This window comes from Numenius arquata, chromosome 12, assembly GCF_964106895.1.
Source record: "Numenius arquata chromosome 12, bNumArq3.hap1.1, whole genome shotgun sequence".
Classification (NCBI taxonomy): Eukaryota; Metazoa; Chordata; class Aves; order Charadriiformes; family Scolopacidae; genus Numenius; species Numenius arquata.
The window spans coordinates 16,032,013-16,045,795 of record NC_133587.1 but is presented as its reverse complement, the minus strand read 5'-3'; the positions used below and the strand labels follow the sequence as shown (position 1 = coordinate 16,045,795).

Here is a 13,783-nt window from a genome sequence, read left to right as displayed (position 1 = left end):
ACGTGCTGTGTATTCTGGGATGAGCCACCTCCAGCTTCCCCAAAGCACCACAGAGCTATTTCTGGAGAAACAATACAGGCGGATGTTAATATGTGATTTAAAGTGCCGTGTTTGGAACGCGCCGCCCAGAACGCACCACAGCACATGAGAAATTGTTCAGAGGAGGCACTCGGGAGTCCCCAGCCTGCACCGCCGACCTTACCCTGGAGCTACTCAGCGCCACAGAGGCCAACCAGGGAATGAAGAACTGGCTGGAGAGTGGATCTAATCAGCCAGCCTTTTATCTGCAAGTTACAACCCCCGTGTAGATTAAACTCATCCAGGCTAAATTAAGTCCTCTCAAATCTAAGTGTTTGCTCTCTAATAGTCACTGGGTGATAGTCACTGGAGAGAGACAGCCATGGCCAGGTGTGAACTGGCACATTCAGACACCAACTTCTAACTCATCTGGGATGAGTCATGTCCCCAAGGGACTGTCCCTCTCCACGGACTACAGATGGAGCAGGATGATCAGTTTAGATGAGCTGTCTTGTCCTTAGATCCCTGAAGTCAGAACGAGCCCTTGCTGGGACTGTGCAAACGGCAGGGACAGAAGCAAAGGTACGTTCAATCAGAGAATTTCAGTTGCCCACCAGAGCTGTGCTGCAAACGCAGCAAGTGCAGAGTCAGCAGCCATGGATAGGAGGTATGGGACAAACATCTCACAATAAAGCTGCTGGCACAGAAGTGTTACAGGTGTAAATCAGTGTTACAGAAGCTTAAAGAACAACACTAACTTAAAATGTGAGGCGAACAGCCAAACACAATGTAAGGAAATTTGGGGAAAAAAAACAAAGGGAAGGGGCTAAAACATGATGGGCCTTTTTCTGAAGCTGCTTTGCCAGTGTGGTAACATCACCTCGGTGATAACATAAAAAAAGGGTAACATCACCCTACTTTTTGCCTTGCTGGAGAGCAGAAAAGAACACGAATTTTAAAAAAGTCATCAAATGCGTGTTTTCTGCCAGATAATCAACTGCTGCTGATTCTGTAAAGCAAAGGGATCTCCGCTGTCTCCAGCTGGTGTTTGGTAATGATCTACTCTCCCTCCAGTAATTTCTCATGGACCTCAGCACATGAAAGCACAAACGATGTAAACATCCCCAGCCGAGCTCGTCGGGCTGGGCCTCTCCAGCGTTGGTGTGGAGAGGCAGATTTCTAGGGAGCCAGTGGCCTCACACTGGAGCAGCCGCCTGAAATAGGTCGGATGAAATGGGCTGCAAAACGGCTTATCTCTCTCCAGGAAGCAGGAGAGCTCGGGCTGCCCCAGCCAGTGGCAGAGGTTCACCACACAGACGTCTAAAAGGAGAGGAGAGGTATCCTGTCCCTGCCGTCTGGCAAAGAGATAAGTGTCTCTAACTGGCACCCCCCAGACGGACTGCCAGCTCAGGATGTGGGAATCGCATCAGCCGGGTTTTGCCAGCGAATAGCGAGGATCTTATCTGGCAGTGTTGTCTATGCACCTTGGGCAACCAGCAGAGAAAGACAAGGGGAAAATTCCCTCTGGCTCAACACACACCCCAGGTCCCACTTCCAAGTCAGTGTCCCCAAGCAGCTGTATGCTGGCTGAGACCCCAGCTCAGGCAGCATCCAAGTGTTAGGCAATACTGCATCCCTGTGTTCCACTTCACGGAGCTCACCAAACACAAACACCTTGCCTGGGCTTTCCACAAAACGTACCTGCTGCTTCTTCTTCAAGCCCAAGTGGCAGGGAGCCTGCCAACGTGTTTCACCATAGCGCAGTTCTTGGGGAACACTCATCCAGGGACACGAGAAGCCAGATTTGCTTTTACCCCCTCTCTTTATTTCAGACTGAAATCCACGTCTTCCACCACAAAACATCATGCTGCTCAAACACACTTATCTATAGGCACGTTTCTTGAAGGCACCTGCACAGCAACATTCAGACCTCACTGGCTGGATGTAAACAGCAAGCACAGCTGGATGGGAAAAGTCCAAATTTTAGTTACTGCGCTGAGATCTGACAGATTTTTCCAAATCAGGGCAGAGACAGCTTTGCCCCCCCGCAGCAGAAGGAGGGCACCGGGCACCAGTTGCCAGCTGTAGCCAAACGATCACTCTGCTTGTGATGGCAGGGAAGGTGGACAATCCTTCCTCCTCCACTGGCTCCCTGCTCCGTGCCATGCCGTGCCCAGCATGTAGGTTTTTCCAGTTGCCGCTCTGAAGTTCCCACCACCCATGTGCCATGTAGGGAAGCCAAGGTGGGGTGGCTCTGGTGGCCCTTCGAGGTCCTGAGCTGCTTGGGGTGCCGATCGACATCTGTCATGAGAAGGACCATCGTGTGCCTCTTCTCTTGGCTGCTCCCTTGCATTGAACACGAGAAAGCCCTTTCAGACCCTTCTTCCTTCTCTTCTTCCCAAGGAAACACCCAGAAATACAACTGGGCATTGTCACACCAGTGGCTCTTGTTACCAGCAGGAAGAGGGTATGAAGGGAAGGATGTGGGACAATGAGCAAATCCTGCTAAGATGCCTTCTTCGGCAGGATGTGGATCGCCAGGAGGCTGGCAGGTGGGATGAGGCACGAATGAGCCCAGCTCACTCCTTTAGTCACTGACATAATCGTTAATGAAGGCTTTGCACGCGTGAGACTCTTTACTCCCTAAAAAAGCATGAGGGAGCTCTTCCCTCCCGGGAGAGCTGCAGTAACACACCAACACCAACCGGATCCAGCCTCAGCAGCAGCTTGCAGGGTCCTCCTGCACAAACAGACGTACCTGCACACGACAGGACAGTGGATGTTTCTGGTTCCTGCACATGGGTGCAGGAAATGGTTTACACCAGTCTGGCCCAGGCCCCTCAGGCAGATCTGTTGCCACTTGACCTGAACCCTCTGGCTGCTCCCAGCACATCCCACCTGGAGCAGCCACCGAAAGGCAGCAGCAGACGGTGGAATCATGCTCGTGTGAGCTCCTGCTCTGCTTTCCCAGTGGAAGGACGAGGCTCAAATATCTCTTCTGTCCCGCAGAGCAAGCTGCTAAGCAGGTTGAATGACTGCAAGCAAAACAAGTACTCCCTCAACATGTTCAGCAACTTCGGGAAGAACACACGTACGATGCACAGGGCAGCCCCAAACACCTGAAGAAGGGGCAGCAGTAAAAAAAAGCTCACCAGGAGTCTGGGAGGGATCATGAGATTATTAATATGCGACTGCCCCATCACAGCACAGGATGGGGCAGCACCCATAGGTGATACCCCCTTTGCAGGCAGAGAGGTGGGTTCCTCACAAGCACAGCACAATTGTCCCAGCAGCAGAGCCTACATCTCACTCCTGTTGAGCCTCAGGGTCTTTCCCGTGTCCTTGCCAACATTCCCAGGCTCCTGCACAAGCTTCTGCCCTCCCCTTGACTTCTCAGACCTGCAGGAAAAGACGGAGAGCACTGAGGGGCAGGCTGTGCAGGCACAATATGCCCAAAAGATGGAGATATCTGTCCCTAAGGCACGCAGCAGAGTGGCAGAGGTACCGTCACCCAGACTGCTGGAAGAGGTGTTAATCTCGCCGTAGGACACCAAGGGCCCAGCCAAGCCTGATGTTCAGCAGAAGGAACAGGGCACGGGTTTAACGCAGTCTCTCATGGAGACAAGAGAAAAAAAAGTCTCGATTATTATACAAGACTATATTATACTATTATACAAGAAGACAACAGAGATCAGACAAAGAGGGGCAGATGTGAAGAGGCCGAAGGGGAGGGCAGGAGCCTCTACAGGGTGGTGTCTACTAAGAAATTAGCTGCCACCAGCACCAGCCAAAACACCTCCATGTGCTGGGCCAAGGTCACAACCAAATACCTGCGCTGGGGCCTGAGAAGCTGGAGAACATCACGACAGGCGACCGCTGTACTCGTGGCACAACTCTAACAGCAGAAGACAGACACTCAGTAATTTCTAGGTATTAAGGTAAACATTTGTGACTCCCAACACTGGTATTTTCATCTTCCTGGAAGAAAGCACACTCAGTCCAGCTGTGGAGCTCAAGGTGGGCAGTGAATCGCTTGACATACCTTTAGAGGGGATTAAACTCCTCCAAACCCTCAAGCAGTGCTGGAGCACACCGTGGGGACACAGAGAACCTTTGCTACGTGCTCAGGATTAAACTGGTCCCATGGAAATGCCACAAGTAGACTGTACCAGACCTATGTTGAATTTCTGAAGGAAATTCAAGAAGGCAGGCTTTCTCTGCAGGGTTTTGGAAGTAGGAGAGTGTGGAGCAACGATGAGAGTGGGTCACAGGGTACGGTGTGGCTCCCACTGCTCCTCATGCCAGTGTCACACAGCAGCAGACATTGCAAGGACCACACTTGCAGAGCCAGCCTCTATCCCTTCCCATGACCTTGCTGTTCTTCACCCACTCTACATTCAACCAATTTAAATTTGGGGGGGGGGAGGGAATTTGCTCTTACTCCCGTCTCCAGTTTCTGCTCATCTTATTTGCCAAAGGCCAAGTGAGACAGGTCCATGGGCAAGTCCAACTGCCACGTCAGGAGCAGCAGTTCTGACCCCAGGGCTCGGTGGGGCAGAAGCGTGACCACAAACCTCACTTTGTGGAAGGAAGGTGAGGATGGGAGTCAGAAATCTGGGAAGAGGTAACCGCACTTTGACAGGGCTCGGGCACCTGGACAGCACAGGGAACGTGGAGATCATGGAGGATGCCTGTGCCCTCAGCACTTCAGCTCTTTAAAGAAGCAGGAGAAAACCATTAGAGATAAATACCAAAAGGCCATGTGAACACACTGAGATGACACAGAAAAACATCTGACCACCTAAAATACAGAGCCGGCATCGAAGGGTTCCAGAAGAATCCCCCCTGACTCCAACATGTCTCAGAATACCAGTCTGAAGCAAGAGACTTCCCAAGTTTGACCCTGTGGGCACCTCCTCTCCCACCGCTGCAAAGCAGCAGAGAAGGGAGGGAAGACACCGAGCGCTGGCCCTTCTCTTCTGCTTATGGAAACAAGAAAGCCAAGACCGAGCTGAAATAGTGACAGCTTCCTACAGGCTCATGTCTCTTCATTTTAAGACACCTGGGAAAACTGAGAGAACAAGTCCTTTGGAATAATGAGTGATGCCCAAATTCCACATATGAAATAGGAGGCTGGGTTGGATGATAAAGCACTCGACATGGCTCCTTCCAGAAGAAACACACGTGTATATATTCACTTAAAACACAGTGAGTGTCCTCGAGCCAACACTGAGACCACTTTCAAAAAACCCAGCAGCATAACGAATCATTCCCCCTGCAAAGCCTTGAAAATGGGACAAGATGGACTTTACAACCTTTGGCTCAAACCCCCATGTTCTGCTGCACTGGACACAGGCATCATGTTTACCTGCTGATCCTGGCTGCTGCAACGCTCACAAGGTGCTGATTTTGCTCCTGGAAATACAGTCTCTCTCAAAGACTCTAAATTCTGGTTGTAAAGATGTTTTATACATAAGATGTTGGCAAAGGCACGTTTCTAGCCTATTGGCATGCAACCCTCAAGAGTAAGAGGGGTCATATTCTACACCCAAACCCCATCTCCAGGTAACTCACGGCTGGGAAGCAGAGTCTTCTCTTGCCCTGTGTAGCCTCCAGTGTATTTTAACTCTCTAACACATTACCCTTTTAATTCATAGACAGTTTCTGCCTTATTCTCTCAGCAGGCCCCCACACACTCCTGGCCAAACCCCCCGACTGCTGGCTCAGCGGGGTGGCTGAAGGGGTTCTGTGGAAGAAGCAGAGCCACGATTATAGAGCTTTATTCTCATATTAATAAAAAGCCCCAAAGCAGATGCCAATGACCAGAATCTGGCACCGTGAGTTCTGGAGCCTCCTGCCCATAAATATAGCAAAAGGTTCGATTTTGGCCACAGGGCTGTTGTCCTGTACTGAGTGTACCAAAGACATTGTCATCTCCAGCCTCGTGGTCCAGGAATCCTGGTGGCTTCACGGCATCGGCAGCACAGACACGACTTGACCAGCAGCACCAGGGTGGATGGTGGTGTTCTCCCAGCCCCCTGTTCCCATGGCATGGATAACACCAGCCCAGGTTTAAATTACAGAGCAGGAAAGGGGTTAAAGTTTAAATGACTGTTTTGTATATGAATTAATGTATGTAGCTTTGAGCCAAAATATCTACCATTAATTTTTCCACCTATTTCAGGAGCAGTAAGATACACAAAGTAAAGTTTATTTTGGTACTTGGTATACTTCACTCTCATTAAAAATAAATTAATCAGCAAATTCCTACACAGCTCAGTCTTCTTTTATGTAAATACAACCCAGCTGTAATGAATTACAAGGTGTTATTATCTCACACACACTGTATAATACTTCACACATAAGAGGTTTCTCTGCTTAGCTCAGCTTTCAACAAAAGCATCTTAAATAAACTGCAAGCAAGTTGTTTGGTCTGTAATGTTTTCACAGAGAAGGGATACACCTCACACATAGAGGGTTTCTTTACATGACTCACTTTATAACAAGTTAAACTGAGGAAGTTTGCCTCGGAAAAAAAATAACAAAATGCCTTTTTTATCCACAGAAGGCTCCCTAAGTGAAGATTTTAAAAAAAAAAAAAAAAAAAATAATGTGCAAGGCAGTGTTTGGGAGCCGATACTCTGCATCCCACTGCTCTTCACACAGGGAAGGGATGTCAAATACTCCCCAAAAAACCACACAATATGAAGAAAGCAACTTCAGACAGAAGAGCAGTCACAGCCAGGCACAGTCACACTTTCACCAGATTAAGGAGTCACAAATGAAGGATTAATTTCACAAATTAAGCATTATCACCTTTGACTTTTATTTAATAGTTTTATTAGGAATAAATCCTGCTATTACAGGGCTCATCGTTATCAAAAGCACACGTGGCACAGAAAACACATACACAATGTTACCCAGACTGACATTTATTATGGACTAGGATTTTAGACAGGAGAGAAATGAAAACTGCTTTTGCCACTGACCTGGAAACAGCCTAGTGACCCATCCACCCACGCAGGGCACCTTGGCCTCTGCTGACCTCATCAGTGGAGCTCCTGCTCCCCTAATTACTGCCCTGGCGTCATCCCCTGCACAGCCCTAGACAGCTGCCAGTGGGGTTGACAGGTCTGGTTCAAAAGCCCTGGACCAGTGCTGTGGGGGACACAGGACAGCACGGTCCTGTCCCACTGAGAGCCATGGGCAGAAAATAGGGATGTTCTTGTCATAAAGAAATTGTTAGAGCCCAACTCTAAATAGAATACGGAAATATCAGCAAGGCAGACCCAAATACCCAGTGCTTTGAGGCAGCTTTTAGTGACAGCACAGCCACCTTTTAGACTTTATTCTCACTAAAATGGCTAGAGCCACAAGGGATTGGTGGGGACTGTGCATTACTCTTTGCATCCTCCTATCCCTGCGCAACAGAGCAGAGAGTTCCTGAAAAGGATTTTCACAGAAAACTCTTCTGTTAAAGCAATTCTTAACTCCACTAAAGCAAAAATGGACCGTTCCATCTTGATAACAGGCTTTTAAAATACATTAACATTGAATACGCGAAGCTCAGATTTGCATTCACAACCCTTCAGTGAGCAGAGGAACACCGCCGTGTCTCTACGCAGCAGCTCCAAACAAGGCAAAGGACAGAGATGTCTCCTCAAGATAACTTTAAGTCACGGTAAAATCTCTGGTTTCCTAAAGACAGAAGGCAGGCCTTTCAGTTTGCCAGCAAGGACCGCTCAGTGCCATGAAAAGGACAGAGGTTCTTAAACCAACTAGCGTTTATTTGCGGGTGAATATTCAGAAGAGTATGGCTGTCCAATTTGCTACTGAGTCACCACGGACAGGACATCTAATGAAATATTTTCTTTTCAACAGCAGATTTTTTCCTTCCTGACCCTAGAGCCTCAGCCCAGTTCAGTTCCAGGCACGCTCCCCAGGCTGATCTGACAAACTGATGGAGATGTCAGGCACTGGCACGCTCAGAGTCCTTCGTCATTGTACACAGGGGAGCGGGGCTTGAGGATGCTGCGGGCATCGTTCTCCACCAGCGGCCGCCAGCTCACCTCACCCGTCAGCAGCAGGTCCTCCCCACTCAGCGCATCCAGGTGCTGCACCTGCAAGGACAGGATGTTAGCACAAGGGGTCCCATCACCCATTCAGGTTCCTCAAAAGCTAGTGCAAGGGGTCCCATCGCCCATTCAAGTTCCTCAAGAGCTAGTGGAAGGGGTTCCATCACCCATTCAAGCTCTTCAAGAGCTCCACAAGCCAGAAAGCAAGCAGAACAGGGAGACTGTAGCATACTTTGCCACTTGTGTGAGGTAGACCTAAAAAGATAATCGAGGGCTCCTTAAGCATCATGGGAAGGCTGGGAGATAAGTATCTGCAAATCCACTGGAGTTACCTGTGTAATGTCTTCTACTACCACCTTAGCTAATGCTTCCTCTGAAAGTTTGGCAACAGGACAAAGAAGAGCCACGCAATGCTAACATGAGTCACTTTATCTTCCTGGCAGCTAATTCAGATGACACACTGTAGTACCATCATCCACACCAAGGGCCCTCATAAAAGTGGTTTCACACAGACCAAGGCTTTTCACTATAGAAAAAAAGCCTGACCAGCAGGGAGCATCTGCGATTTGTAATACAAAAGCACATGAGCTGGAGGAGATGAACATGGAATGAACACTCATTCTCGCAATACAAGAAATACTTGGGATCAAATGAAATCGGGGAAGAGGAAGGAAAGCAGGAGAAGCTCCATCAAGGGTCAGTAAAAGACAAAAGCCACACCTCTGGCTCAGGAAGTCTGTGAGCAAAGACTGCCAGGAGAGTTGACCAGGGAAATAGTACACATGCTTGCCCTGTTACTATATTCTTCTCCGGCATCCACTAATAGCCACTGTTAAAGACAGGATCAGCAAGAAACTGTGGGAAAGACCTGGTACACAATGATCACTGGGAATAAAAGGTAATTTGACAAGGAGTTTCTCAACAGAGGAAAGACTTCACCAATGGTCACAAAAGGGTCAGACCAAAGAGCCACCCAAGCACAGGATGCTGTTTCTGACAGTCATCAACAGGAGATCCCCCAGGAGGAGTTAAGTACAATGCATGCATATAGTGTTATTTTCCCTGTTTACTTTCCCTCCCTCTCAAAATTTGTTGGTTCGGGGATTTTGAGCCTGAAGTGGTGGTTGTGGATTTAATAGCCCTGGACGGACTTCTCTTCCATAAACCTCGCCAGTGTCTTCGGGATCCACACGTGCAATTGTAGCATCCCAAACAACCTGTGGCAACCACCTTATGTCCCCACGTTCTTCTATCAGTGAACAGCTTACCTCTCATACGCCTTCAAGATTTCCCAGAGCTGTCTCATAGTCTCTCTCAGCTGTTTTTCAGGCAGGGAATCCTACTCATTGCTAACAAAGGAGCTGTTTCATGTCGCCCTTACTGCTTTTCTCTGAGCCTTCTTCAGTTCGGTTTTTATCTTGAAGGTCGGAACCCAAACCATACACGTTATTCAAGATCACAAGGGTACCATGGATTTCAAAAGCGGCACGACAACACTATTTCATTCTCTCTTCCTTCCTTAGTAGTTCTGAGCGTTTGTTCTACTTTTTTTATACACTACAGAGTGTTAAGATGACATTTTGATAATACAATTATAATCCCAAGGACTCACTTCCTCTGTGGTAACAGACTAAGTTTAAAACTCATCAATATATATGAAAAGCTGGGACTGTTTTTCCAAGTGCAAAACCTCAGAGCTTTCTACAGGAACGGCCTGCCCTGGCAGAAGCTGTGCCGGTTCTTCCCTGTCGTGCCACATTTATTGGTGTGACCACTGCTTCCTATCCAGCTGCTGACGGCTTCTGTCCTGTCCTTTGCTTGAATATACAGAAACGCAACAAATTCCCCACTTGGCAGCAAATTGTTCCAAATCACATACTTTTTATATGTGTTTGCTCCCTGTCAATCTTCAGTTTTAAACTTTCCTGCAGCCTCACTGATGTTAAGCATTGACTGAAGTCTATCCCTCCTGAGAAGCCCTCCAGCATTCCAAAAGCGTCCTCAGTCCCTTACAAAGTTCAGCCCTTTCCTTCCCACACCATTTTCTCAGACACACACTGAAATATTCTCTCTCCGAATCTCTCTCTGGTCCTGAAGAGAGCACTGGAACCATTCGAGAATGCTGTTGTGGAGGTTCTGGTCTGCAATTCCCTGTCCAACAGCCTACACTCCTCCTCCAGGACCTCTCTCACCCCTTTTCTGCCTTTGGTCTCCACCTGGACTACATCCTACCAACAGTTCCTGGAAACCTGGTTCACAAACCTCGTAAGGGTTGGGAGGACAAACACTACTTGATATTGTTTCCTCTGGGTAATTACCGAAAGAAATAGAAATAATTCTGGAAAACAAAACCTTTTACTTCTTTCCCACAAAGATCATCAGGAGACTTTCAGTCTCTGTGTGTTATTTCATTATGAAGAGGATCCCAACTCCGCAACACTAATTACAATTCTACAACAAGTTGCAGCCCATTTCTGACACGTTTTGTCATGCCCCCGCCATAGCACAGGTCCAGAAGAAGATGAGCAGAATTGCTTTCAATATTTCATTAATTTCTCTGCAGTCATTTTTCATCAAACTGCAATAAATATCAGCCCATTTTTATCACTGAATATTAAAATCAGTTATATTTATGAGGAGAACTGAGGGAACTGAGCTACACAGTATGCAAGCAATAAAAATAAATATTTAATATTCTAACACAAGAATGAAGAGGAGTTGCCCTATGAGCTGCACCATACCTGTTTGCGCACATACTCCACAAGTAACTCCAGGTGCCGAGGGTCCTCGCAGTTCTTGTTGAAAAGGTTTCTCCAAAGAGCTGCTGCCAGAACGTGATCATCAGACAAAATTCCCTAAAGGAAGAACAGAGGGGGATTAAAAACTGCACGTGAAGAGGGTCTGAACAGGGCATAAGCAGGTTACTCTGCTCAGCAGCCAGCAATATGGGCTGGCTCAAAGCCCACAGCTGCCATGGACGGTACATATGAAAAGGCATCAACATCACTCTTTCCCAGAATGGAAAAACAACCCTGGCCTGAAATCAATTTACAGAGCAGCCTCTAACAAATATTCCGGCAAGTTAATTTGGAAAAAAAACAGGTCAGGCTATTCCTAATGTAGGAGCTGATAAGTGCATTTCTACGTGATGAAATCTTTACCATAAAATTTTTGGCCTTACAGAGAAGACAACACAGAATTGTGTGAAGCCCATGGCACTTGGAAAAGAAAAATTAAAGGATATTTAATACAATGCTGCAGAAATGTAGTCAGGACTTTGCCATTTTGCTTTGCTTTTCTATTTTTCATTCTAAATGAGAAAGAGTGGACTCTTCATCATCAAGAATTATCTATATTTTTCCAGTTAAATCTAATACTAAATTTGGCTTATACAAGAATCACATCCATGAGCTCTTTTTGTCTAAGTTCTCTCCCACTTGTATTGTCTTTTTAGATTACGTGGTGTTATCACCACATAACTCCTGTCTTCTGCTGACACGTTTGCCAACAGCAAGAGAGGACTTTAAAATATTCAGTTAAAAATAAAAAAGGTCAACATTTTTCTTTAATTTAATTAGACATTTTGTTTCCAAAAAGAGTAAAGAAAAAAAAAACAGTCCCAGGCAGACACATCCTGGCTGTGTTAAAACTAGAGTAAAGACTTGCACGCGTAACATCATCCACAACTCTAAGAAGTTTATATTTACAAGATATTAATAACGCAAATCACCATGCAAAAAATAGTATCACCAGGTGAATAAAAAGAGCATCTGAACAGGAACACCCACTAGAGCAAAAAAAATAACTACTAGAAAGAGATGATGTAATTGTATTTTCTTCTTGAAAGTCCTGCAGATGCAAGGACTGCAAGTCCTGCAGTCCTGCACAGTGGTGCTTCTGCCTCCCCGTAATATTAGATGCTTCCCATAAACACCCTTTCACACAGACTCCTTATAAATACTCTGATTTCAAAGTACAGCTGAGTTCAATGGGATTCAGAGGGAGGAAATGATTTATTGACGGTTGGGGACGGTGAAGCAGTACAAAGAATGTCCCTCCTTCCTTGTCCCGTGGTTTAACTCAATATGTTCCTTGCTTTCTTTTTTCTTAAAAGCACTTTAATTCAAGGCACAAGATGATCGCAATGACTAAGAAGTCTGCTTCCATAACATAACATTTCTCCAAAGACATGTACTGCAAATATTTTACCCGTTTGAAGTATTCTGTGTTCATGAATTACATGGTCTGTTTGTTCTTGCACGTTCTCTGAAAACATCCCTCTTACCTCATCATATCCAAATAGAGCTGCATAGAAATTTTCTACCATACTTCTCAAGTCTTCCCTTAGAGCAACAGAATTAATCTGAAGAATAAAAGAGAAAACCATGAGTGTGGGCTCTAAAAGAGGCGTTGATGAGGAAACACCAGCAGTTTCAGCACAAGCAGGCGAGGAAGCAGCAGCACCCTGGCCCACAGAGGTGAGGGTCTGGCTGGAAGTAACCATGTTGGGGCAGTCAAACATTTCAGAACGATACAGAACACGCAATACAGCTCCTTAATTCTGTGAACAAACGGAAGTCAGTGTTACTCAGAATACACGAATGGCAGAAAAATCCCCAGCACTGATGTAGGGCTACGCGAGCAGAGAAACGAGCGACGGCAGGGCCGTCCTGTCAGTGGCAGCACAGGCCAGGATAACGAAGATGACTCTGTATTTCAACTATTAAGCAGTTTTTCCAGCCCTGGATTCATTCACACAGGTCTTTGAGAAATTTGGAGGTTTTTCAACACTTTTTCTGAAGCATGGACTCCCGAGGGGGACATGATGTTAAAGCACTGTAACGCCAAAGACAGAGGCACCATGGCTCCCACTGCTCCGTCCATACTTGTCGCTATTGACTCTCTCACGCAGGAATCACATGAATCCTGTCTCTACAGCATCTCACAAGAAACTCAGACTTTACTAGTTTCTGACTATGACTATATTTCTTTCCGAGTTTGTGATGACCCAGCTACTTCCCCCACTGCTGTAAGAGTGACTCAGTCCGAGCCCTGCACTGACTTTTAACTAAATTTAACAGTTGCTTAAATATCTGCTGGTTTGGCCTAAGCCACCCCTTGGCTTCCAGAACTGACCCAGGTGAGGCTGAGACTGAACCAGAAGAGATGCCAGAGTGATGGCTGAAACACCTCGTGAGCTCCTCCCTCACACAAACTGCCCATTCCTTTGGCCTGTACTTTTTAATTCTATCAACAAAATGATTTAATAAATGGTTCCTCTCCCGAGGGCTAAGCCCCGCTCCAACCGGGGAAGCTGCTGCTTTGGATTGACTCTCATAGAATTGTCCAGATTGGAAGTCCTGGATCATCGAGTCCAACCATCAACCTAACTCTGATAAAAACCATCACTAAACTATGTCTCTAAGCACTATGTCAACCTGGCTTTTAAATCCCTCCAGGGATGGTGCCTCAACCACTGCCCTGGGCAGCCCATTCCAAGGCTTAAGAACCCTTTCTGTGTAAAAATTCTTCCTAATATCCAATCTGAACCTCCCCTGGAGCAACTTGAGGCCATTCCCTCTTGTCCCATTGCCTGTTCCTTGGGAGAAGAGACCAACCCCCCCCGGCCACATCCTCCTTTCGGGGAGTTGTAGAGAGCGAGAAGGTCTCTCCTCAGCCTCCTTTTCTCC

General features: G+C 46.9%; 1 protein-coding gene across 2 annotated transcripts in view; it reads right to left on the bottom strand.

The window, feature by feature from the left end:
* Positions 1–6,822: 6,822 nt before the first annotated feature.
* Positions 6,823–13,783, bottom strand: part of UQCC1 (ubiquinol-cytochrome c reductase complex assembly factor 1) — a 49,465-nt gene continuing 42,504 nt past the window's right edge. The window contains exons 8-10 of one of the 2 annotated variants that reach the window (XM_074157237.1): positions 12,379–12,456; positions 10,835–10,948; positions 6,823–8,138 (exon numbers count right to left, since the gene is read on the bottom strand). In XM_074157237.1, the coding sequence (XP_074013338.1) occupies positions 8,004–8,138; positions 10,835–10,948; positions 12,379–12,456 (327 nt within the window). In that variant the 3' untranslated portion in view covers positions 6,823–8,003. The remainder of the gene's footprint in view (positions 8,139–10,834; positions 10,949–12,378; positions 12,457–13,783) is intronic. The other variant, XM_074157239.1, reaches the window with a different exon arrangement.